General features: G+C 41.3%; 1 protein-coding gene across 1 annotated transcript in view; it reads left to right on the forward strand.

The window, feature by feature from the left end:
• Positions 1-24,658, forward strand: part of CSMD1 (CUB and Sushi multiple domains 1) — a 1,821,295-nt gene that overhangs the window by 1,789,329 nt on the left and 7,308 nt on the right. Inside the window, exons 56-67 of the mRNA XM_059909813.1 lie at positions 660-833; positions 1,612-1,794; positions 8,074-8,250; positions 8,890-9,069; positions 11,359-11,532; positions 11,821-11,994; positions 13,699-13,772; positions 14,796-14,907; positions 16,637-16,816; positions 18,094-18,138; positions 21,047-21,208; positions 24,250-24,362. Of these exons, the coding sequence (XP_059765796.1) occupies positions 660-833; positions 1,612-1,794; positions 8,074-8,250; positions 8,890-9,069; positions 11,359-11,532; positions 11,821-11,994; positions 13,699-13,772; positions 14,796-14,907; positions 16,637-16,816; positions 18,094-18,138; positions 21,047-21,208; positions 24,250-24,362 (1,748 nt within the window). The remainder of the gene's footprint in view (positions 1-659; positions 834-1,611; positions 1,795-8,073; positions 8,251-8,889; positions 9,070-11,358; positions 11,533-11,820; positions 11,995-13,698; positions 13,773-14,795; positions 14,908-16,636; positions 16,817-18,093; positions 18,139-21,046; positions 21,209-24,249; positions 24,363-24,658) is intronic.

A 24,658-nucleotide genomic window follows, 5' to 3' on the forward strand; every position in this document is an offset into this window, starting at 1 on the left:
CTTGAGCGATAATTATGATTAGATGATGGGCCTGATTTGGTATAATTATAAAGAAATGAGTGGGCTACTTGAGGAAAATATTGATCAGTAATTTATTATTATTTTTTTTACTTAGACATTTTAGATTGCCACCTATTCAAAGAAAAATTGTTAGATGGTCTCTCTAGACATGGGAACTGGAAGAGGAAGCAGATTTGACCGAGTTTTGTCCCCAAGCAAAGCATGATTGTCATACTAACTGAAGAAGTAATGGAAATAGTTTTGGTGCATCTGTTAGTTTCTAACATTTTGTATAACACTGCTTACTTAGGATACAGTTAAGGGCAGATGGAAAAAATTTAGGTAGAGTGACTTTCTTTTTTGAAAACCTAAATATCAATTTCTACCTTAAGCAAAGGTATCTTAACCTAATAAAAAACAAACAAACACTTCATTGACGGACCCTTTCCTGGACTTCAGTAACGTGACTATTCAGGGTAGAGGGAGGGTCGTCTGGAAATTGGCATTTCTTCTCCAGGGCACTGCAGCGATGTGCAGTGTATTCGGGTGTTTTTTGTTAATCGGTGATGATTGTATGAGTCTCTGAGGGACACTGACCAACACAAAGCAGCTTAACAGGAACAATGTACTCACTGATTTGATTTGATTTTTTTCTTAAGTTATTTCGTGTGGACACCCAGGGGTCCCTGCCAACGCCATCCTAACTGGAGACCTGTTTACATCTGGGGCCGTGGTTCACTACTCATGCCAAGGGAGGCGGAGTCTCGTAGGCAACAGCAGCAGGACTTGCCAGGAGGACAGTCACTGGAGCGGAGCCCTGCCCCACTGCACAGGTGGGCATGGCGCAGTCAGCTCTTCATGCCAAATACTGGACAGTGGTGCCATTCTTTGAAGTTGGTGTTATTCCGTTCCAGCCAAGTACGCCCTTATGATATAGCGTCAGTGTCGTCTTCATCTTCCCTCCCTTTAAACACCTATCATGGCACATTTTCCTCTGCAAGAGCCTCCCTAGCACCTGAGTAGGAAGCTTGCTCACCTTGACTCAGTTGGCCCCCGTTTTTCCCTCCTTTTCTGTGCTTCCTCTCAATTCTTCCACATCTTTCCTGTCTGTGTCGTCAATTGTTCCATCAATCCTGTTTGGAAAAAATATCAACTTAATTCTTCCATGAATGTTTCATAATAATAAACAAAATAAACATAATCAGCAGATCGACACAGCGTAGAAGCATCAAACCTCTCATTTGACTTTTTTCGTTCCCAACGCACCTTCACCCCCATCTCCTCGTCAGCATCTTTACCAGCATTTCCAACGAGCAATTCCTGCATTTACCGTCCCCAGTGTTTTATTTCTTCTAAAGAATACCAATTATTGTTACAACCATATTTTAATAAGCTATTTTGATTTTAGTTACACAGACACAATATCTTAGCGTCTTCCGTTTTTGTGCTGTAATAAAGAACATCTTTCTCACGAGATTTCCAGAATGCCGTATGACTGTAACCGTGTTCGATACACATTTACATAAAGTTTCATTCCCTTTAAACATAACAGCCCTGTTTTAAACGTGTCTAACAGCATTGAGTATTGCCATACGTGTTTGTGTTCCATAGGAAATAATCCTGGATTTTGCGGTGATCCAGGGACCCCAGCACATGGGTCTCGGCTTGGAGATGAGTTTAAGGCCAAGAGCCTTCTCCGCTTCTCCTGTGAAATGGGCTACCAGCTGCGGGGCTCGGCCGAGCGAACGTGTCTGCTCAACGGGTCGTGGTCAGGACTGCAGCCCATGTGCGAGGGTAAGTTCAAGCCTGAAAGTCAGCGTTTCAGGTTGAAACCAGGTAACTCACTCTAAAATGACCAGTAACATTCCACAAAAATCCTACAGGTTTACACTATTTCTACAATTAACCTATTTCCCCCCCCAAACGTATAAGAGAATCATCAAAAAGCACAGCTGGGCATACGGAGATACCTGACTGCTCAAAAGATCATATGACGCTATCCTAACCCTTTGAAAGTCCGTGGTCTAAAGGAGGTGTCTGTCTGCTCCTGGTGACGATCTCTGTGTGTCTTTGCTGTGTTTTGTGGCTGCTGGTGGCGAGAGCTGAGGCGAAGGAGCTGTGAGTAGGGCCGAGTGAGCCACTGCTGGGAGCTCCCTGCAGGCTGGGAGAGGTTTCTGTTCACGTTACGTCCAGTCTGTTGGTGGCCCCTGCTCAGAGCGCTGTGTTGCAGAAGATTCTGGGGTTACTTTCCGAATAGTATTTTGGAGTGAGTGTATTTTATTGTACTATTTAAGAGGCATGATAGGAAATGGTGGGAAACCCCAGTAATACCAGTAAAATGCCACGGCTCCTTATAGACACGATGTCACGTCTTGGCAGTGCCTGTCTTAAGCAAAGGTGGGCTGACATGCCATGAGTGTGTTCAGAGTCTAGAAAACAACCGAGTTAGAATTCAGACAGATAAGACTTTAACATTTGCACACAAACTTCTCAGTGACTGAATTTTCGAGTCTAAAACAGATACACAAATTAATTACCTAGTTTTACACGTATGAAACACTTTCCATAGAATTTGATCAGCTTGAATAAACTCACACAATATCAACACCAGAAATATAGATCAAGTTCCCTTAATCTTTATTTTCCCTACTATGTCAACTCTCCTTGTACTGTCACTCATTTTATTATAGGTGTTACATAGATAAGTAGAATATAATATGCATGTATCTCATCTGACTGTATTTTACATAGTTAACTGTATCATATGTAGTCTACATAATATAAAATGATATGTATGAATAAGCCAATCCTGTGTATGCGTGTGTGTGTGCATACTCTCATTGAGAGTCAAAGATTATCCTGGAGATACCTATCTATCTCTCTATATAGAGATAAGTATACATGATAATCCAAGATAATGTTTGACTCCAAATTGCCTCTTGACAATCAAGTTAATGTAAATCTTAAGATTAGGCCCTAAAGAAGTTAAATCAAATATGACTAAATAGTTGTGGGGAAATGTCATCTGCAGCTGTGATTTGCAGGATGATGCCATTTCTATTGACTGAAGTATGCGACTATAAGTTAGTAGAACTTTTCTCACTCTCAGTTCCCTCCCCTCTTGTAGAAATTTGAATATTAAAATTTGCATGAGAGCATGTCTTTCTCACCAAAACCAGGACATTTTCTGTTCTATAATATAGTACCTCAAAGTTACACATGACCTCCGTAATCTACAATTACACCCCATCTAACCTTTTCTGTATACCACACCTGTGAATTTGTCGTCCAGAAGTATTTGAACATTATGAAAATTAAATAAGATTTCCACGTCAATCCATGACATATTAAACGATAGTAGGCCCACCTTCTTATTGAGAACAACTATAAAACAACAAAATACATGAGACAATTATGTGAGTTATTAAACAACAGACAGGGCGTGACTGTGTTCCTTAGGAGAAAATAAATAAGGTGAGCTCTATAACCCCTCTGTCACTCTGTGCATTTTTCTTGCTGGGAAGCTGGGAAGCAGAACCCAGGTGGTACAGTGGCTTGGTGAGGTGATGAGGTAGAAATTGTTGTAGGTTACTGAAATGGAATTTGCAGAAACGGGAATCCAGGAAGAGGGAACTGATGATGGGAGGGCCCCAGAATTCTGTAGGCGTGTTCACAGGCGACTCAGCTGAGCGCTGGGCCGACAAGCACACGTGAGACTCAGTGACTCACAGACCTTCTTAGCGGAGAGCACACCTGTGATAGTAGAAGTCACACCGTACTGAGAGACACTGTACACTCAGGACACTTCTTGGAGGCCTAGAGAGCCCATGCATTGTGAATAGGTACCACTCTCTAAAATCAGGGGGACAGGCTAGAACTAAGAGCAAATCATATTAGGACCCAGACTAACTAGCTCTCCGCTAACAGAATAAAACTGATGACAAGACCCAAAAGATCTATAACTACTTTCAAAGCTCACCAGAGCAAAGCCCAACATCTTTTAAAGGAATGACATGCTGCGTGCAGTAGTTCATTCACAGTGTCCAGCATACAATAAACAGTTACTGCATCGGCACAACCCAGAGCAATATGACCCATAGTCCAACCAACCAGCCAACAAACTAAACAAACAATAGAGATAGAATCTGATCCTGAGATGACCCAAATGTTGAAAAACGCACATAAGGATCTAAATAAACTATTAAGAACATGTTCAAGACTTTACAGTAAATGGAATCGAAACAGGGAATCTCAACAGAGAAGTGAAAATAATGAAAGAGAATCAAATGGAAACTCTGGAAATGAAAAGTACATTATCTGATAAAAAGTTTTCTGGATCAACTTAGCAGATGAAAAATGTCAGAAGGCTCAGTTAACTTGGATACAGGTCAGTGAAAATTATCCAGTCTGATAAACAGAGGGAAAGAAGATGGAGAAAAAAAATCCCAGCACAATAATTTCCTATTGGATAATATCAAGCAGTTTAATGTACTTGTAATTGGGGTTCTAGAAGAGAAGGAGAGAATGGTGCAGAAAATTATTTGAAAAAATACTGGTTAAAAGTTAACCAAATTTGGTGGGGAAATATAGCTTCCAAGGCTCAACAAACCTCCCTTAGATACATTCTGTGCTATTAAGGATGGTCATTTACTTGAGACTGTACATTCTATATTGGGTTTATCTCAAGCACTTTAGTTTCTTGCAAACTGAAAAAGTGAAAAAATTAAAGCGGTTGAGAGTGAGTAATGTTTTCCATACAAATCTCACTTTGTTGCTGGGATATGGCACTATGAGCTTTATTCCAGCAAAACATAAAGGAATTCATTTATTTGATTAGGAGAGCTTAATTGGACTTCATTTCATGATATACTTAACTCAGACTATACAAAGTACTCTTTAAATAGCATTTAGTTTATCAAAAGTCAGAAATTCAAAGGGTTCCTATAAAATCCTTATAAACTTGGACCTCTTAAAATCTGTATACAGAAAGAAGTTGAGTTACTAAAATGTTTCAATACTAAAAATATTTCTCAAATATGCCCCACAAAACTGGCTACTTCCAAATTGCATTGTACAGAAAACATGGGAAGCTGCATAATTAATAGTATGTGTTACACTCGCTAAAACAACAAATGATGGGTAGGATATATGACTAACTCCCCTTCCCACTCCCCCCCCTCCACATGTAGAAGTCTTAAAACTTTTTTGGAGAATCTATTGCTTTATATTTTTTCCTCACTTGTTATCGTAGGTCTGTATCTTTGGGGCACATATTCTTTTTTGTAGAAAATGGGGTTATCAGTGACTTTTTCATTGCCACAAAGGTTAGCCATGACCTATATATTCAATCCCCTAACGGAGGTCACCTCCCTCCTGATAATTTACCTTCTCTGAATCTGTTAAAAACATTAGCTCCTGATGGATATTTCAATAAATTATAAAGAGGAGGAGTCATGCATCATAAAAGAAAAATATTTTAAAAATTCTTCAACATCAAAGGACTTAAATTTATAATATATTTTCATCACTTTAAGCCATGTTTTCTTTTGTTAGCAATCTCGTCTTTTAATCACAGGCTCATTGACTTACTTTTCAAATGGATACATCTTACCAAGTTGCTTAAATATAATTACATCTTTGGGGTTAGTTGCATTAGGCAACTCTTAATCCTCTTTCCCATGAGATTATGATAAAGTTGACCTTTTATTCAGGTAATGGACTAAAATGGGATTGAAATGATGATCATGAAAATAACAATACTAGTACTACTACTAATCTACCAGATTGTTTACTAGGCATTTTGCACTTGGTATGTATAATCTTACAACAGGGAGCAATTATCTTTCTTATACCCATTTTACAGTGAAGACACTACATGTTGAGAACTTGAATTGATCACTAATATTTATTTAACTTGTATGATCAGAGAGTCAAACCTGTAACTATTTGACTCAATTTAACAGCATTCTTCCTAATACAGCATGGTAAGTGAATGGTATTGATATCTGTGAACAATAAAGTACATTTGGAATAAGTATAATGCTATTTTATTATAAATTGAGTAAAAGAAAATAATCTTTTACCAAAAGGAGTCACATTAACCAAATGTACTTTGAAAAGGATGTATTTTAAAAGAAATTTTAACTTGTAATTTTTTTAAAAATCTTGTTTTCCTTCTAGTGACCCTACATTTAATCTCTTGTTTTGCCTTAGTGATAGTCCCCGTATGTCTTACAATATTAAGACCTTGACGTAAAAACAGCTATGTTGACTCTCTTTTCTAACCCTCATTTTCATAGGCAAAGCCATCAGTGAAAGTGTCCCTGTCAGGAAAAAAAAAGTTAACCATGAATTTGATTGTATAGGATACAATATTTGAGGGAACTTTATAAACATTAGGATGTCATTATTATGATGGACATTCTTTTACTGACAGTATATTAAGTTGAATATGTTTTCAACAGTGACCTGCTTTAGTTTAGCATTAGTCCTTCACAGATCACTTTTGAAAATTGCTACATAGATTTTAATAGCAGATATGATTAGAATAAAATGTAATGATATACCCAGGTATCTTTTGTTATGAATTGGATCAATATAATTCTTTGCTTTGTCAGGCTCGCACTCATACGTGTGCACGGTAACTGTGCACAGGAAATGATGAATCAGTATTTGTTGAATGGATGAGGAATTGTCTTGAATAGGCCAACAGCTTGGATTTTTGCAATGTGAAATTTTTATTTATGTCACAGCCATCAAAGAACTTTTGAGCTTTAGAGAATGTTAGGTATCGTCTGCTTCAGGATTGGTAAATATATCTCATCTCAAAGGCCAACCGAGAAACTACTGAACAATCTGTGTTAGAAGGGGTTGTAAGTCCAAACCCAGACTCAGCAGGGAAGAGGGTTATAATTGATTAGTTATGTCCGACGTGGGCACAGGTGTAGAAGCACCAGCACGTGTGCTTTTTATTTGTCAAACAAGATCTAGTCCAACCTGAGAGTATGTGCATTTTTTAACATAATATGATAGGGAATTCCCTAAACTTCCATTATAGTGGCTTTTACTTTGCAGTCTGTTTTCTTTCACATTTTTAAGAAGAGTGTGTCTTTATTCTCAAGGCTAGATTTGAAAGTGGAGCAATTAAACAGGCAAGAGTATTTGCAAATACTTTGGTCATTCTCAGAAAAAGAACTCATGATACATTCTTGTTATTAAAATTCACATTCTTTGTATGTCTGCCTGTTGTGCATTATTGTGGGAGGCTAAGGAGGAAAAATAACCATCTTTATGGTAAATGGGTTTAACTGAAAAAGGCAAAAAACCTGTTATGGATTAAAATCTTCACCTTGATACACAGCCAGCAGCTGCTGAGTTTCCTTGTTCACTGACGAAGGAATACACATGATAGATACTCAGAGTGTAGATCTGTTACACTGCCCAGCATTAGCTGAAGTCTTCATGCCTGTACATGGCATTGCAGTCGTCTGGAGAGAGATTTAAGGTGCAGCCATTCCAAAGCCAGTTAACACAGCTGCCCGTAGATTGGGGAACATTGAGGAGACCTTTTCACAGAACAGCTTAAGTGTAGTCATTCATATTCCTCAGGTATCCCTTTTTTTTAAAAATGAATTGTCCTGGAGATGTAAAATATGACCTGATTTGCCCAGGTTTTTTTTAACTCAGCTATTGCAAGAGGGAGACAATTCTGAGTCACTAATGTCATACAGACCCTTTAAAAGATCATGGTAATTTTACTGTTTGTTATAAACATGTTAAATCTCAGACTGCCATGGTTTTGAATTGTCAGTGCTTTAACTCATCTTTTAATCTGTTTGGAAGTAATGCGTTTTAGAAGAGATAATACAAACATGTAGCTTGCACATTTGTAACTCATCCACAAGAGAATGGCATGAGTCTTAAAGTAAAATATGTGTGAAAAGTTTCCCATGGTTACGTGTCCTGTGATTTTTGGAATAAATGCGCAGTCTGTTACCTCGATGGCCTTTGGCCTCTCAGGTTCCTCACGTGGTGACGGGTCTCTCTGTACGGCCCGGTTTTGTTCCCTCACAGCCGTGTCCTGTGGGAACCCGGGGACGCCCACCCACGGCATGATCGTCAGCAGCGACGGCGTCCTGTTCTCCAGCTCTGTGGTCTACGCCTGCTGGGACGGCTACAGGACCTCGGGGCTGACCACGCGGCACTGCACTGCCAACGGGACCTGGACGGGTACAGCCCCCGACTGCACACGTGAGTGGCCTGCTGTCCTGGTGGGTCCAGAGCATCCCACTGACATCTGCCTGACAGAGAAAATAAATTGACTTTATAGTGTTGTACTGATTTGTTTAATCCATAGAGAAAATGGGATTATATCATATCATACATATGTTTGATATTATGGCCATTTATTAAGCACTTTTAGAGTTTTCTTCACTTTCTTATTTATATGGTTGAAAATGCTTTGCATGGCTGGTTGGGTTGGATATTGTAAAACTGAGGTCCAAGAAAGTCAAGGTTTGTTCTCTCTGTAGACCAGTTAGTCTGAGGGAAATGGGGCAGGTGCTTGGTTCTCTGATCTCAGCCTGTGCCTCTGTGCTTGACTTTGTGGTGTGACCCCTCATCACGCCTAACCCAGGACTGGACATGGGTGCCAGCTGTCACCCGCACAGCCAACCACCAGTGGGATAGAAACAAGCGGTTCCAAACATGCAGCCTCCTGACCGCCGGCCAGTAAAACTGTCAAACAGAGAGAGGGGGGTGTTGCTGTAATAATACACGCCTTAACCACTCTGAATAGCAGCTTAAGGAGAGTCACTTAAATAGAAACCGGGAATAAGTCATTTCATGATAATGTGTTTTTCCGACTCTTTTTTGTTCTTCACTTACTAGTTATAAGCTGTGGAGATCCAGGTACACTGGCAAATGGCATCCAGTTTGGGACAGATTTCACCTTCAACAGTACGGTCAGCTACCAGTGTAACCCCGGCTACACCATGGAACCTGCCACGTCCTCGACTATCCGCTGCACCAAAGACAGTGCGTGGAATCACAGCAAACCTACCTGCAAAGGTTTGTGTGTTTTACTCACGCATATAGAAGTCTTTATTGAGTTACGTTTTATTTCATTTTGCAAGCATCTCTGTAGACCTTGTATGCGCCAGGCATTCTTGTAAACTCATTCGCAAATATTAAATCACTTCATTTTCTTAATACTTTAATCTCCGCTTTACAGACGGGAGACTGACTCACAGAGAGTTTTAGTAGATGCTCAGGGTCACAGATCAGGGCTTGGAGACATCAGGGTTCATTGGCAGTCACACTCCCTCTGGAGTCTGTGCTGTGAACCCCAGCTTTGCTCTCTCTTGGTGAACGTGGCCGTGTTAAGTCTGTGGCAGATACGATGGGGACCGTTACCACGGGGATGTAGAGTCAGGTCAGAGAGAGAAGCCAATCATCAAATAAGGCAGGGTAGGGGCAGCGATTGTCAGTGCGTGACGTTCTGTGGGCTTTGGATGCGGAGACTAACGGCGCCACATGGTGTGAGGATGGTATGGAAAGATTTACGACTTGGACAGCAGGCTTTCCGGGGAGAGCAGAGCGGGCGGAAGGTGTCTGCGTGGCCTGAGGGAAGCAGGGGAGCAGGGCGGTGACAGCTGTACCGGGGCTGGATGTGCACGGTTAGGGCTCTGCACCAGCACCCAAGGGAGCCCGCAGGCTCTTGTCAGCCGGGCCAGAGGGGAAGCGAGAGGGGAGGGTGTGGAAGCCGGCAGTGATCAGACATGAAAAAGGGGTGCCCTACTCTTTATTAGACGACGGACAGATAAAAACCGCGAGTTGAGAGCTGGAGCAGCAGGAAGCCTTAGTGAGGAAGGCGCCATGTTCCGAGGGCTCTGAAGGACACGTCGTTTGTGTAGAGCTTGTTGTGAGGCTCGGGTGAGACCTCCGCACCTGACGGCAGTGTTTCCACCCCTTCTGGCCTGGGCGGTTCTGAGCGCGCCCTGGTTTCCTCCCACTAGAGGGTGAGGACCCCTGTCTTCCATCCTTCTGTCCATCTGCAGTTATTAATACGATCCTGCTGTGGAGCAGGTATCAAATGGATGTTTAATGAAGCTCACACAGTTGTGCTGGGACTGTTGCAGCCACATGAGCTTGTTGATGGCACTTGTCCATAGATGTCAGGTCCCTGGGACTTCATATGTTTGTGTGGGTCTCTGTCCCTCTGTTTAGAATCTGTTGCGTTAATAATACTTCCATGGCCAACCAGGCCCTTGCGGAAGAGACCTCTCTCTCTTCCTGAACTTTTCTCCCGCCGGCCGCCCTTGTCCTCCCCTCCGTGGAACCATGTCACTCGTCACCGTTCCCACCCGGGGGCCTTGCCACTTGACATCGTCTGTCTAGAGCCACGTTCCCCCAATCTTCACATAGGGATTCTCCAGAAATATTTGCTGAATAGACAGAGAGAAGGTTGAATGGCAAGAGAAGGGCGCATTTCCAGCTTCCGGCTGTGCGTGAGTGGTTCTGGGTCTGTGTGTCTTTCTCGCGTGCGAATGCCCATGAGAAACTGCAGGTGAGAAAATATAGGTGAGTCTTCCCTCCTGCTGCCTTCTGCTGCCTGGACTGTCATTGGCAAACCTCCTCCAGTGTGAAAAGTCTGGAAGCTCTTGGATCTTCAGGGAAGCTTTTAGACAAGGCGTCTTAGGATGATGGCTAGAGTGGGAAAGGTGGACGCCAGCACCAGCCGGGGAGTCACTCGTGAGAGCGTGTTCTGGCCCGAAGCTCCTAGACTGTGATAGAACACTGGCCAGTGGTTTCTTACAGAATCTTCTTCAACCGTGCAATCACTGGTTTTTAATTCTTCAGCAAATGGATCAACAGACTATGTCTTTTGGAAATTATATGCTATCTTTATATAAAGAAAAAAATACAGATAGAGGGAGAAATTCTTACCATCTGTATATATAAATTCAAAAGTCTGTACTCATGTCATGGGACCACGTTCTGACTGGATTTGTCTCTGGTAAATAACATAAAAAGACATAAATCGAACAGCAGTCTTTCTTTCTTTCTTGGTCTTATACATATTGAGACTGTTGTGTTTAATCCCACACTTTCTTTTACAGTGTGGTATCTTTTGACTTTGCTTGGCTTTTATGGACTTGATCTAAATTAATGAAGAAATATTGGAGAAAAGTTTTATTATTTTGATTTACTGTCTTTCTCAATGATCTTCTATTAAAAAATTCAGCCCTTTGTAGATGTCATTTGCAACGCAGGCAAAATTAAAATGTGAGTCATTGGTGTATTATGGTTGTGGTGGAAACTCTAGAATGTTGAATCCCATGTGTTCTCTGGAAACAGCTGTCACGTGTGGTCAACCTCCTCCAGTTCAGGATGGGAAAGTGGAAGGATCAGATTTACGCTGGGGCGCCAGTGTGAGCTACAGCTGCGCCCAGGGCTTCCAGCTCTCTCACCCCGCCATCCTCTCCTGCGAAGGCCGTGGCGTGTGGAAAGGAGAGGTCCCCCAATGCCTGCGTAAGTCCTCTGGGAGAACCGGCTCCCGGTCACGTTTGCAAATCACCAACATGCACACCCTCGGTTACAGTCTGAGGAAAAGAGCCTGTGTGATTTATAGCCACGTTACAGTAGGTAAAAATTCCAATTTGAGACTACACTGCCCAAGGGCAGATTCTGTCCTTTTCGTCATTTGTTGGTTTAATAGTGATACCTAGAGATTTAACGGAAACTAGTTAAACACGTTTAATAAGTTAAGCTAATCCAGGGACACAGAATGCGAACCGACGTCTTGGTTGTTTTCTCCAGCTGTGTTCTGTGGAGACCCGGGCACCCCCGCTGAGGGACGACTCAGCGGGAAAAGCTTCACCTATAGATCTGAAGTCTTCTTCCAGTGCAGATCTCCCTTCATCCTGGTGGGGTCGTCACGGAGAGTCTGCCAGGCGGACGGCACGTGGAGTGGCACACAGCCCACCTGCATCGGTACTGATGACATGACAGCCCTGAGGGGCTTGGGGATGAGGACATTTCATTCTAAAACTGGACCATCTGTGGGCACATAGCTAACGTTCTTGTAGGTAATGCTCCGCATAGGCACTAATCAGCTACACTGATGGGCAGCCTCTCTTAAATCATGCCAGCTGAGTTGGCAGTTCATGTTACAAGTCGCTTAAAAATCGCTCCCAGAGTCTATTCTCTTTACCCCAGTCCCTCTATCTCCTGCCCATCTCAACCGACAGCTGCGTTCTTTAGGGGAAAGAGCGCTTTGCAGAAGCTGCCGCTATTGGTGTGGCACCAGAGGGACGCCTGCTTTCCTGTCGCCCTGCCCCGCACTAAACTGTCTGCACTGCTGGCCACGGTAGAGAGGGCTGCAGGGACACTCGTGCTCTGTTGACTTTCCAACATGAAAAGGAAACTTCAAGTCAGAAGACACTCTGTATGTGGCCTAACCCCTCGTTTTTAGACCTAATCTCTGTCTCATAGAAAGGGTTCAGGTAGAAATTACAGTGGTCGAAAGTCACTCCGTCAGCGGTGCAGAGACCTCCATTCTCCACTCAGGTCTCAGTGGAGACCTCCATTCTCCCCTCAGAGCCCTCTTTTCCAGCTTCCCCTGCAGACTCAAGGCGACGGCTGGGGTCATTCTGCTTGCCCGGCTCTCCTGAGCACAAGACACGTAGCAAGCAATTAATGATTTATATCCTCGGTTGTTTCCTAAGAAATTAAGTGATATCTACTTAATACGGTTGTTTGAGCTTGCTCTTGTGGCACTTAAGAGGTGCCAGGGGTACATTTTTGCACTGAAATCTAAAGATGTTTTAAAAAACACTTTGTCCTTTGTCATTACATTATTTACTCATGTGTATGTACATTTTTGTATGTTAATTTATGAATGATTTTTTCAGTAAAAAATACATATTCAAGAACCAAAAAAAAATACAGTGTTAGAAATAATTTCATTGAAGCACTGCCTTTTCTAGTTAATGTTTACTGCCATTTGGTTTAGACTATTGCTTTACTGTAGCTATTTCTGAAAAACTTAAAAAAAAATGTTTTTCTTCCCCTGATAGATTAGTTTCTCTTGAAAACATACTTTTTAAAAAAAGTTATCTATTTTGTTTTCCCACTGGCAGTGGAGAGCAGCCATAGTAAAGCTGAAGTGCTCGCTGATGGCTGAAATACTACATTTTTTGGAAAATTATCACTGTTGGTCTACTATAAGCTTCTGTTTCTAAGCATTAAGTATATTACTCATTTTGGAATCTTGAAGAAAATTAATTCAGGACATTTGGAGTAATGTAATATATGGCCAAAGGAGATGGTAATTAATTAAATCCTTAAAAAATGATCATAATAGATAATTATTGAAGATAATATACTATTAACCTACCAATACATCAGTAGAGAAAAATTAAACCAGAGAATGGAAAAGAATGTGCTTATTCTGATATAGAAAATTATACACAGAGCAATTCAGAGTCTGGTAAAGCACTAAAAATTAATATCTAAAGAAAATATCTGAAAAAAAGGCAAAAATAGCAATTTAATTTTAAACTTTTGTGCAAAACATCTTGCACATTTGACAAAACACAATTTTCTGAATTTCATAAGACCTCTTAGTAAAAATGTTAGAATCCCTGTAATAACCATATCTGGTTCTCTAATTTTTGTTTTAATTGTGAATTTCAGACCCTGCTCACAACAGCTGCCCAGACCCCGGTACCCCACAGTTTGGAATACAGAATAGCTCAAGAGGATATGAGGTTCTCCATTTTTATTTCACCATGTTTTTCTCTACGTTGAAATGAAACTGATACTTAAACATATGTGTGTTTTTATGTACCGTATTTGATTCAAGTTATATTTGCCCAAACAAAATCCATTCAGAGAGGATTTCTGCTTGTTATTTTAACTGTCAACACTGAAATAACTGTATGTATCTTATTCACACAGTATTAACTGCTATATTAATTTCTATTTGAAAGCATGCATATTTTTGTATTTTTTGTCTGCTGAACTGACACAGCAAATCTCAAAGCAGGGTGACTTGCCACTGAAGAGCTACAAATAAAAAGACCCCATTTGGTGACCTGATAGAATAGGTGAATAGTATTAAATTCTAGAGACAAAAACAGGAGAAGAAAATGGATTCAGGCCCCATAGTCTAGGGTTCCTGTATGGTATCTCTTCTCTGGATGATCGCTCATAACTCTTAAGAGTGGTTAACATGCTCAATATTGAATATTTTGAATGTTCATTTGACTTTTTAAATAAAAAGTACATTAACATGAATATTGGAGAAATACCTAAAGATGGAAAGTAATGAAGCTTGAAATACAATGTTTCAACCATCTTAAGTTGTCGAGTGACTTCAGGGGTCTCTGATCAGATGGCTTTGAAAGCCAGAGCTAAATGTGCACACTCTGTTCAAGCTGGGGATCCTGTTAATTTAGAATAAACGTCCTTTTTCTTCAGCCACTTCTCCCTGTTTTTCCTGAAACTTAAAATGCTCTCGTTTGATTGGCCCTGACGCACACCGGCCCCTTCCTGACGGCCTTCGTACACCCTGCCGAGGACGTAGGTTAAAGCCAGCACATTTTATACTGGGGCTCACACGTGGCCTTGAAGGCTCAGGTGACATCTTCTGGCATATAGACACGTAGTGCAAATATATCGGAACACTGGAAAATACTACCTGTGTCTGTCGTTCTCACTGACTTACCATAAGAAACCCAAGTTTTGGTCACCCCTGGTTTCAGCAGTTCCTCACTGGGTTTCCCCTCCAGGTTGGAAGCATGGTGTTTTTCCGGTGCAGAAAAGGTTACCACGTTCAAGGTTCTACAACGCGAACCTGCCTGGCGAACCTGACGTGGAGCGGCATCCAGACAGAGTGCATCCGTGAGTGCGACCCCTGCTCGAGGTCGGCAGGGACCTGTCTACTCTCCAGCGGCTGGGCAGTGTTTTACCTTCCCGGGAAATAATGAGGAGCTTATTTTTGTTTGTTTGATTGTTTTCAGTTCCCTAAACTCCTGTTTCTCAAAGTTTGATTCCCTGGGACCAGCAGCAGCATCACCTGGGGTTCGGCTGACACGCAAATCTTGAGCCGGATCCCATCCAGACCCACAGGGCCTGAGGCTCTGGGGGCCCGGGGAGGGTGGAGTGCACAAGAGGGGGGGGTCCAGTCTGTAGCTCCCAGGCCCTCCAGGTGATACCGAGGCACTTAAGTCTGAGAAACTGCCCCAAACCAAAGATCAGTGTGGATAACATAGTTAACATTCACGGAGAGAAAACCTCCTTGTGCTATTATTCTCCTAGTATGTCCATCTCAGGTTATTAAAGATCATGTGATACATCAGCATATTAATAGAAATGTTTGAAGTGTTCTTTTCGGGGTCTATATGTGAATCGATCATTCAAATAGTTACTTAGGACCAAATTTTATTCTGTGACTTAATCATGAGAATTAGGAGAAATGTTGTATGAATGATTAGTAATTAACTTTTCATCCTTTACCAATTTAGTGCGACGTAGTATCTCTTACTAGGTTAGACATAAAGACAAGTACAATGTTACACAAAAATCTTCTAATAGTATATAAGGTGTGATTTTTGTGTATTTATGTATCAGTATTATAAGATGTATATTTATTTCAAAGGTATCATCTCTATTCTGAATCTCTACTCAAATTATATATGTGGATATTATATAGACAGATATTATATTGATACACACATGTACATCTATGTATGTATATACACATATGTGTGTGTGTTTCTGTGTGGAACTAATAGGTCTTCATTACCTTGAAAGTTTGCTGAAGTGCAAAATATTAGGATACTTAAAATGATTGCATTCATGATTTTAATAATGTAAACTTATAATAATCGACCAAGTACTTTATTTGACACATAACTGCACACTTTATAAAGAATAAATTGAGATCTAAACATTACAACCTTATTTACTCCCAAATGATATTTTTAAAGGTAATAAGAATCTATATTTCAATTAATTTTCTAAACACACATCGAATTATGACCAAAATTAATTATTCATTTAACTGAGCATTAAATTTTCTAGTTGCCGTTGGACAAAAATCAAAGCATATTTAAAAATACACTTTAATGTGTATGTGTTTAGTTTAAAGTACTGCTCTTTTAATAAAATTTAACATTATTTATATTAATAGTATGTCAGAAGTGTTTATTTTTTTTAGAAGTGTTTATTTTAAAGCTATGATTTCTATTCTAAATTTCTACACATAATTACACACATATATGTAGAGAAGGAGATAGATGATAGATAGATAGATAGAAAGTTAGATGATAGATATCAATAGATAGATAGGTGGATAGATAGAGAGAGGGAGTGAGAGAGAAGGAGGAGGACAAGCAGAGGGAGGGAGGGGAGGGGAAGAGAGAGAGAGAGAGAGAGAGCTGGCAAACACCGAGGCTTTGTTGTGCTGAAAGCTGCAGCGACCAGAATGTTGGTGATATGTACAGCTCCTGTATTCTCAGTTTTAAATGGTAAACTGATTTCATAGCCATTTCCAATTTTTTTGCTGTATTTCCTTAGACACATATGCTAAGGCTACAGTGGACTACTAATGGATTAAATCCCATTTCAGCTCACGCCTGCCGCCAGCCTGAAACGCCAGCCCACGCGGACGTGAGGGCCATCGACCTCCCCACTTTTGGTTACACCTTAGTGTACACCTGCCATCCGGGATTCTTCCTCGCAGGTGGATCTGAGCACAGGACGTGTAAAGCGGACATGAAATGGACAGGGAAGTCACCTGTCTGTAAAAGTAAGTCACTGGTGAGAAGTGAAAGTGGGTCCCTGCAGAGCAAGGATGAGTGTCAGTTGCCCATCAGGCTAGTGTCCAGGTTTAAGAGCCACAAGAAGTAGCATCTTGGAAGCAATGTCCGTCACCCCAACCAAATCCGTGCTTAATGTGTGTGAGCTGTGTGTATGCGAACATGTGTGTAGTCAGTGTTGGCTACAGTAGTGGCACAGACTAAGGAGATGTGCAGATTTCATTATTTGCAAATCACATTTTAAGGCAAAGAGAAACACATTTTGAGTTAAAAGGAAAATAATATACAGTATATTTTTGGAAAATGTATTTTTTAATGAAAATGGGCAAATATCACCAAATATTGGTGAATGTATAAAATTAAGTCTGTTATTTTTGAGACTGCAAGCTATCTGGCGGTGAAATATAAGTTTATGTGTTCTTGACATTGGTTCTGCTTTTTAAAATTACAAAAGCAATAACACGGAAATGATGCATTAATGAACTCACAAACTTGTGTATTTGCAAATAAGAGTAATAACTGAGTCAGATTTGATGGCAGCTAACCGTTCCGGTTCTCCACCAAACCCTGCTTAGTCATGCAGCGAGGACTAAGCAGCACAGACAGAATTACGGAGTGTGATAAAGCCCCTGCCTTTAGCTTCAGTTTCCTGGAGCCTGTCTGTAGCTCTCACGTTAGGAATTAAGACATTTATGTTTCCTTTGCCCCTCTCTCTCAGAAATAGCAAAATACACACTTTAAAAAAGTGATAATTTGTGGTTTGATGCAAAACTATAAAAGCAAAGAGATTATGAGTTAAATCTAAGTTGATAGACCAAGTTAAACATTCTGCAGGGAAATACTTTGATGTTATTGACTGTTAACTTGTGAGTTCACTGATTGCGTTGGGGACCTGGAAACCTGAGAAGGGTTATGAAGTCATAGTGATTTTTTGTATATTACCTTTCAGTTGGGGGCAGTAGATCCCAAACAGGAGTGACAAAGGGGTATAAACACCCTCATTTACAAGGCTCTCTGTTGTAACACACTAAATGCAAATGCGCATGTCAGATCCAGATTGATTTCCACTACGAAACTCAGTTTTCCCACAAAAGCAAAGGATATTCTGCTGTGAATATAAGGGTTTAAAATGGATATGTGTAAGATATTCCTATTTTGTGCATTCAAGAAATCTGGAGAAAGGAACATTGCTTCAATTTGACATTTTTTCAAACTTATTCGAAAATAAATGTTTTTTGAAAGTGATAATTTGTCTTTTTACTTGTAGGTAAAGGAGTGAGAGAAGTTAATGAAACAGTTACTAAAACTCCAGGTTTGTATACCAGAACAGTTATAGATTTAAATCAAATAAAGTGATTTGTTCTCTCCTATACTCTGTGCAGTGAAACAAATTTTAACATGCAAATTTCTGATTCCGTTAGTTGATGAACAAGTTAATGCTTCAGTTATTTAAAACACCAAGCCTACACAGATTCCTCTTTCTCTCATAACTGTGGTTTGTTAATGGAACAATACTTAAAAGGAAAACCTTTGTCCTTGTCACATGCTGTTTTATTAAAAGGTGCCTTAGGCATTTTATAGGCAGAAATGGACATCAAATACTGACCCAGAATGTGGTATAATGGAGAGCCTTATAAAGAGGGTTGTGATTCTTTCCTCCAAATGAGGAAGTTACAGTAAAGGACGCTTTATGACAGCATCAGCTGTGAATTCGAGCAGTTCAAATGTGGGGCTCCATTTTTTTCCCCAAGTATCTCTGTAATTCAGACATCCTCTGCCTCCGAATATGTTAATTATCGCTTTTTGTTGTGTGTGGTACCTTGCTTAATGCATGCCATAGCAGATGGGAAAGATGCAGTTTTATTTCCTAACGAAGATGTTCATTACTACAAATCACCTGGCCTATTGTATCTATGTTATAAATTTAGAGAATATTTAAACAATACAGTGTGTCCCCAAATTATAATATAAGTCAAACTTTAAAAAAAAGTTTAACAGAAACAGAAAACATTTATAAATATATAAGGTCCCTTTTCTGGGGTTTTCCTTACTCAGGTTTTCGCACTTGTTTCTCAGACATAAAGCTCCGTTCCAGGATCAAAGGTGGAAGGAGTATGTGGAATGCTATGGTTAAGTAACAGTGCTGGGTTTTGCATTTAATTCTTAGATGAGGCAAAAAGTTACAACATAGTTAAAGGAATCCATCCAGTGTACACCGTGAAGTATAAAATCTACCTTAAAAAAAACCTTCTGGAGTATTCTATGTAAATGTTATTTATACATATCAAATACAGAAATCAATGCTCTATACAGGCAACATATTCTTCAATAAAACGACACAGTCGTTGGTGCTGCTGGTGGTGCTGGTGCTGGTGCTGGTGGTACTGGTGGTACTGGTGGTGGTGCTGGTGGTACTGGTGGTGGTGCTGGTGCTGGTGGTGTGTTTGTCCTGTTCTGTTTGCTGCGGTGGTCGTGAAAAGTCTGCAGGCTCTTTCTGAAGCTGCAGGCACCCCGTCAGCGTGCCTTACCCTCTCTGAAGGGAAGTGCTGATTCAACAGGGGTCTTTGTGTAGGAGGCACAATCTAGCACCTCCCCGTCGGTGGTTACAGTACACTGCAAACCACCAGCAACAGGTCAGAGGACAGAGACCCGAAAAGATCATCTTCCACGTCCCCGATGGTCACAGCGGGACACAGACCAGCCACTGGACAGACCAGCCAGGCCGACCCACTCGGATCCACCAACGAGAGGGACCTAAGTGCGAGGCCCAAACAAGTGCGTTCACAGCTCCAGTTGAGTGTATGCGTTCTGATTAGGGAAAGCAATCTTGACGTTGTTTTCCAGGCTGTTTATTTTAGAAAAGGCTGACAAGGCATTCGGGGCTCGCTGATTAAGAGTGTGGCTCAGTGATGCTGCTGATGGCGGGCAGACCTGTTCAGTGTCGCTGGTCAGTCAGCAACTGTGTCAGATGCCCGTGTCATAGCTCCGCTTCAAACTTACTCAATTTTTAAAATTACTGTTATTAGGAAGTTGGGTCCATCAAAGCCATAGGAAGTGATGACATCTGTTCTTCAACTCTTCTGTCACTAGGTGATGTCTTATAGGGTCAGTCTGTCTGGGAAGACGGGAAATGGGACTGGAAAGAAAAGGGACGCTATGCTTTGTCCTCCTCACGTGTTGCCATAAGTGCATTTGCTAAAAACTATGTTTAGGGAGACACAAATCTTTCTTTCCACCTAGGAAGTCCAACAATACGTTCTGACCAGTTCCACTCACGGTGGATCTTGTCCAGTTAAACAATTTACACACGTCATGAGACAAAAAGCAAATAGAAATTTAGTGGCATCATTGATGTAGATTTATCTCAATTACCCTGTAAAATTTTATATCAATATTGTAAAAGTATCAGGATTTTATACATATTTATTAGCAGAAATGTAAAAAATGATTTTTTTTCTAACCAGTGAAAAGAGAGAATAGCTCAATAATCTTTGCAAGAATTCCTGTCCCAGATGACTTGTAATGTTTTAAGAAGACTTTCTGCCTTTTGTTTCTGAACTTAAAAGATGCCATCTGACATCATTTAATCTAGCTTTCTTACCAACACTGGACTATTTTTTATAAGGAGATTAAAGAGTAGAAGAGAGAGATGAGAGATTGGCTCTACTTACAAAATAAAGACCTCAAGAAATAAAACATCTTTGTCTTCATATGCTGGTCTGTGCAGTCATGGTGGTGCTTTGAAGTGCCGGCTTTCTGAGGGCAGAAGGCTCCTGACAGATGCTGTCAGTTTTCTGAGCCTCCTAAGTCTTTCCAAAGTTAGTAGACTTAGATATTAAATGAAGTATCAGTAGTGATTTTCCAGGTCAGTTTAATGTATTTATTAAGCCTGATACAGTCTAACCTAATAACTGGGAGTCCCACTTCACCCTACACTCTGGCCTTGCCAGACCTGGTAAGAGAGGTGTGCGCTGGCATCTACAAGATTTTTCCGACCAGGTGACAGATGTGCATTTGCATCTCACAGTACTGTCCCTGCTCCCTGCTCGGGTCATCTGATTTTTACCCCTGCTGTGCAGGGACACGCAGGTAGACCATCTTTGTCTTCCTCACTGTCACTGCTGTGCTGTCTTACTGAACAACGTTATACCTTCTGTGTATTAGGATATCTAAATGGAATTTTTCTGTGGGTGCTAACAGTCATCTTTTCTCCCCCACAGTTCCTTCAGATGTATTTTTCATCCATTCAGTGTGGAAGGGATATTATGAATATTTAGGGAAAAGACAGCCTGCAACCCTAACTGTTGACTGGTTCAACGCAACAAGCAGCAAGGTGAACGCAACCTTCGTTGAAGCCGCCCAGGGGGAGCTGAAGTTGGCAGGTAGGTGCCGAGGGGTTTCATTAACCCCGACGTGAGCAGGGGCAGACCCTCCGGCTTCTCGCAGAGAGGGCACCAACGCGTGTTAAGTGCTGGTTAACGTTACCTTGGCTTTGCATCTGCTGCGTCGCACTGGATCATCTCAGTAACCACGACAGGGTGGTACTACTGTCTCATTTTAAAGATTACAAAACCAGTACAGAAAAGTGAATTAACGAGCTCAAGGTGACACACAGATCGTCTTAAGTCAAAGATGTAAGATTTATGTCCAGGTATTCATGTCTCCAGAATTCATTCTTTTGCTATTCTCTCTCTCTCTCTCTTTTAACTCATTTGCTCCTGGTGAGTTTTTATTGATGTATCTCAGTTAATAAAGCAATAGCTCTGATTTATATGCCAGACACTATTTTAAGTGCTTTATATACATATTGTCCTTTTCGTTCTTACATCCGTCTGTGGTGTATTCTTATTAAACACCTTTTTTTTTTTTTACTGATTAAAAAAGAGAGACACTCAGGGAAATTCAGTGGCCTTGCTAAGTGGATACGACAGAAGTAGGATTTGAGCTCTGCCATCAGAATCTCAGCGATTAGAATCTCGAGCTCAGGCTCTCAACCAGTAAGACACAGAATTACCTTCATGACTGAATCTAGTGCGTTTTGTTTTTTCAGTTATCTCACTTCTGACAACCATGTGTCTTTTTCTATAGACTGACTCCTGAAGGGATCAGACTCTGAGTTGTCCACAAGCCCCAGCACTGGTTCTGAACACCAAGGGGCCCCCGATGGCACGCACACACTCACTAGTTACTAGACAGACACAGATTCATCTCTAGAAAGTATGAGAGCAGGTCAGGACTCCTCCCCATCCCTCATGTCTCACTTTCCTGCTTCCTTGGATGGGAAAACATCTAAAAATGGTACACATACTCTGGATTTAGGAAAAGAAAAATAATTCATACTCAGAGATTTTTAAACAGGTACATATTTATGAATTCGTAGTCCAGGGGCCCCAAAATTGCTTTGCATCTTAACCCTGTGAATGTGTAAATGATTTAGACCAGGTGCTCAAATCTGGTCCTGTGTCAGAATAAACTGAGACTTTGTAAAACATTCAGATTTCTTAGGCTCACCCATCTCCTTTAGATATTATTTCTCTTCGTGGAGTTCGGATTTTTTTTTTCCCAAAGAAAATGCTCTAGTGTGATTTTGATGCAACTGATGTCTGTGGATAAGTGTTGGGAAATCTCTCGTTTGGATTTGGGAAAGCGGGTGGATCAAGGGTTGTTCTGGCTGAGTCCCAAGTGGATATAAGTCCACCTGCCATGTGCATTCTGATGAGGAGGGGGTGTGGAAGAGGAAGGGAAACTAACATCCACGGAGGGCCAGCTGGGGCCCTGGTGGTCTGCTGAGTGCTCTCATTTAAACACCGTAAAAGTTGCCTCATACATAGTTTATTTCTGCTGATAGTATATAGAAGTGGGGTTCAGAGTTTTAGAGGTTAAACTGGACGCCAGAAACACAGAGCTGCTGATGGTGGGCATGATGGAGCCCAAAGTCAAGTCCTTAGGTGGTCGTTCTTGTCCGTGGGTCCCCTTCCATCCTATGTGATGGGCCAGTGGAGACTCTTTCTGCGATGTTAGAGTTTCACTTCTCTAACGGGAGTTGTTGGGAATGAACTGCTGGAGTCCCTGAAGCGAACAGCGTGATTTTCCCTTGAACCTGCCTCTCTACACAGAAGACATTTGGGTTCATTATTGTTATTTAATATCTGTTTGTTTCTTTGTTTCTTTACTTATTTATTTAGTTCCTCCTCTGAGTAGGGAACTAGCCGTAGCTGCAAACACATTCTCCCCCTTGCCACACCGTGACACCTCTGGTCAATGCCACTCAGCAGTCATTCCGAGCAGCTTATGAGTAGCTAAGAGGTGTGACTGTCAGTCACTTCACGCCCAGGGTCTCGCGGGCTCCACAAGTATGTCCGTCACACTTTGGCCACCCTGCTGCTCATTTCATTTTAGTAAGTGCAATTCATCTGCATAAGTAGCTATATTTGGGGTCATTGTTATGGTCTCTCTTTTTTTATATTGATTTAGAAATATTTATTTTTTTCCCATGTTGAAATTTTATGATAATTTTGTACTAACTCCCCATGTGTCTTTTCAACATAGTTGTCTTTATCACAATTGTCATTTTTTAGTGATTCAATATTTTTTTTAATAAATTTATTTATTTATTTTTGGCTGCATTGGGTCTTTGTAGCTGCGCGCGGGCTTTCTCTAGTTGCGGCGAGTGGGGGCTACTCTTCGTTGTGGTGTGTGGGTTTCTCATTGCGGCAGCTTCTCTTGTTGCAGAGCACGGGCTCTAGGTGCGTGGGCTTCAGTAGTAGTGGCACGCGGGCTCAGTAGTTGTGGCTCGCGGGCTCTAGAGCGCAGACTCAGTAGTTGTGGCACATGGGCTTAGTTGCTCCGCGGCATGTGGGATCTTCCCGGACCAGGGCTCAAACCCGTGTCCCCTGCATTGGCAGGCGGATTCTTAACCACTGCGCCACCGTGAAGCCCATGATTCAAGATTTTTATAGATGAATTTCCATTTAAAGTTATTATAAAATATTGGCTATATTCCCTGTGCTGTGCAATATATTCTTGTAGCTTGTTTAGTTCATACACAGTAGTTTAATCCCCTAGGTTATGGTCTCTTTTTTTCCTACATACTCCTGTCCTCAGAAGTGAGTAAAATATGAATAAAATGCTGGGTTTAAAAAATTAATGAACTGAATGCATATTACTTTTGTTCTTTCTGTGGGGTAAAGATGTTGAATTGAGTGAAATAGATGATACTTAAAGATAAGACAAGGACTTTCATAAGAAGTGATTTTTAGGAAAAAAGTACTGAAGCTAAAATTTAAAAATAAAAATATTAATCTCTGTGATTTAAAACATTATCATCTCTGTACCATATTCCAAATCAAATGGATCGAATGCCTGCGTTACTGACTCATAAGCATTCCCACGTTGTAAGAATAACCCCCTGATCGTTTCCTAGGCGTTTACAAGAAGGAAGAGGCCCACTTACTTCTGAAAGCTTTTCAGATTAAAGGCCCAGTGGACATTTTTGTCAGCAACTTTGAAAACGACCCCTGGGGGCTGGATGGCTACGTGAGTACTCCCTGGGCGGGGTTTCTAATCACCGCGTCTGCGCAGCGCTGGGGGCGCCTGGGGCGATTCCTTTCCGAGAGCACCTGGTCAGGTCCTGTCTGCCCCGTGAAAACTCAGCCGGCCCTCATCCCAGCTGCGTGGCCACTTCACCCCTTCACTGTATGATGGAAGAAACCTGTCTCTGAAATGAGAAACAAACTGGCCAGGAGCAAATGGGCTGTTCCTGCCAGAGAGCTTAGATCCAGACCACATCCCACCGTAAGGGTGGGGACCAAACTCCTTCCAAGGCCACTGGT

The sequence above is a fragment of the Balaenoptera ricei genome, chromosome 21 (assembly GCF_028023285.1).
Source record: "Balaenoptera ricei isolate mBalRic1 chromosome 21, mBalRic1.hap2, whole genome shotgun sequence".
Classification (NCBI taxonomy): Eukaryota; Metazoa; Chordata; class Mammalia; order Artiodactyla; family Balaenopteridae; genus Balaenoptera; species Balaenoptera ricei.